Raw genomic sequence first — 2,584 nt, 5'->3', positions numbered from 1 at the left:
TTTAATGTTTGTATTATTTGTTTTATAGAAAATTAATTGGAAGCCGTAATTTTATTTAGTAAAACTAAGAAAGAACAGTCATTGCAGTTACTATCCATGTGCCTCCTAAGTGCGAATTATACAGTATGTTCCACAAATATAAAATGGAACTATTATATAATGTGCTCTTTTGTTTACCAAAATTTTAAGAATTAAATACATTTATAGTTTCTTTGTGATTTCAAACAGGATTTCTTTAAATTGGTGAAGTCATATCACTGGATGGGACTTGTCCGAATTCCAACAAATGGTTCTTGGCTGTGGGAAGATGGATCCCTTCTGTTACCTGACCAGTAAGTTTCCAGTCAGTTAACATCTGTATTTGTGGATATAATCTTTAGATTTTATTATGATTCCTTATGAATAACATTTTTTTTCACACATTCCCAAGGTGACATTATATTATAGTTGATTCAGAAAATACTATAGCTTGCTTTTAGAAAGATGGTAGAAAAAGAAACAAAAGATAGTACAAAAGGAGCAGATGTGATGCAAGAGAGTCTAACTTCTACCCATTTCATAAAGGGGAACTTTCTCCATTAATAATATCAATAATAGCAAATAGATATGCTTGGTCAGACATGTCCCCTCCCACACTCATGCATTCTTTCCACTAGTCATTCAGATTTGATAATCATTGTCAGACTCACAGACTCTGCTCATAGTTGTGGTACTGAAAGTGGAGTTTAATAAGGAAATTAGTTTGAGAGTGGGAAAGGCAAATGTCAACAAATGTAAGTCTGGTTTTAGCCCAGTTGTCCCAAGACCCAATTCCTCAATTAGTCCAGGGTCTGGTTAAAGTTCAGCAGTCAGCTTATCCTTCCATCATCTAGTAAAAACAACAAAATCTTCAACAGTTCCCTCTATTAATAAGGTTCCTGTGGTTACACCTTGTAGCCATGCCATAGTCTCTCCACTACTACCACCAGGGTATCACCACCAGGATCTTGTTCTCACCTGGGTGTTGCTCAAAGCTCCACTAAGTCTTGCTTGCCAAGTCTTGCTGCTCAGTGTGGGAAGCATTTTCTGTTTTATCCTAGTCCCACAGCTGTTGATAATTTTCAAGACTAAGTGTCCGCAGCTGGGAAAGCTGGAGACGAGAGGATTTAATGTAATGTGTAAAAAAAGTCAATTATTAGGCTAATATCACAGACAATAATAATATCATTAATATTTTTTATTTTTATGGTAAGTGTTGTGTGAGGGACTTATTATAGTGATTAAACAAACACACAAGGAAACTGAAGTAGCGAAACTAAGTATTCTATGAGTACTTAATCATCCTCAGCTTTATTGAGGTACAATGAGTTCTAGTAAGGAAGTTGAGATGCTAAGTCAGAGGCACCCTCTCAGGCAGTTCCAATTCACCAAGGACTCCACAGGAGAAAGATATGCAATCTTCAGTACAATTTAATGGAGTAGGTCATGAAATGGGGACAATGACTTTTTAGTTTATTGAAATATACCTAAAATATGATAAATAATACGTACGAAAAGGTGTACAATTTGATAATTTTAACCAATGTATATCTCTCTGAAATCAATACCATCAGGAAGTTGTTGTTGATTGCCATCAAGTCAAGCACAACACATAGTGACCCTATGAACAAATGGCCTGAAGCCTTTCTACAACTATCATCATTTATCAAAGTTCACAGAGTTTCCAGAGGCATGTTCTTTAAAAAGTGGATGCCACTCCTGCTTCCAAACCATCGAGGTGTCTAACATATTAATCAATAGCAAAATTCTTCTCCAATACCTTTCTAATTCTTTCCACCTCTCCCTTCCTTATTACCTCTTGGTTTTCTGTTTATTATGCTTCTCATTTAAATAATATCTCTTATCAATTTTCTTTTATGCTTTGAACTTCATGTCATTTCAGAAAAAATGTATATATTGTCTTTATTAGATACAGTCCGATAATTATTAATTAGATCATGTTAGTGAATAATCTTTCTCAGGTGTTCCACATCTTTATTAACTGTCTATTTATTCTATCGATAATTTAGAGAGAAAGAGAGGTAATTATTTCTTGAGCTATTTTTGATATTTGTCTTTACAGGTCTTACAATGTCAATTTGATATATTTTGAAATACATTTTAAAAACAACTAAATGTTTATTGTTATCGTGTCATAGCTAACACTCCAGTATGTTTTTAGAGGCAATAATCCACATGGAAGGAGATTATCCATGTTTCTTCTACAGGGCTGAAAATTAATTAGATTGTACAGTTTGCTACTAAGCCACCAGAGTTCCCTAAACAAATGTTCTGAACTATTTATTGTATTGTTTTGAATACCACAAAGTCAACTACAACTCCTAAGCCACTCTATCCTGCACCATTCTCTAAATCACTGATATGGTCAAACCCATTGTTAAACTCACTGAGTTAATTCATCTCACTGAAGGGTCTTACTTTCTTTTTCTGATCCTATATTTTTCCCAGCATAATTTTTTCACCCCAAGGTATGTAGTTGTTGTTATGTGCCATCAAGTCGCGTGCAACTCACAGCGACCCTATGTACAATAGCCCTAAACTCTGC

The 2,584-nt window shown here is 34.6% G+C and overlaps 1 protein-coding gene across 1 annotated transcript in view; it reads left to right on the top strand.

The window, feature by feature from the left end:
- LOC102872968 (NKG2-D type II integral membrane protein-like) overlaps positions 1 to 2,584 on the top strand; it is a 59,796-nt gene that overhangs the window by 41,632 nt on the left and 15,580 nt on the right. The window contains exon 5 of the mRNA XM_006888453.1: positions 229 to 332. Coding sequence (XP_006888515.1) covers positions 229 to 332 — 104 coding nt within the window. The remainder of the gene's footprint in view (positions 1 to 228; positions 333 to 2,584) is intronic.

The sequence above is a fragment of the Elephantulus edwardii genome, unplaced genomic scaffold (genome assembly GCF_000299155.1).
Source record: "Elephantulus edwardii isolate Elephantulus edwardi_28Jun2011 unplaced genomic scaffold, EleEdw1.0 scaffold00067, whole genome shotgun sequence".
NCBI classification, from domain to species: Eukaryota; Metazoa; Chordata; class Mammalia; order Macroscelidea; family Macroscelididae; genus Elephantulus; species Elephantulus edwardii.
The sequence above is the reverse complement of the archived record's forward strand: the minus strand, read 5'-3'. Positions and strand labels throughout refer to the sequence as shown.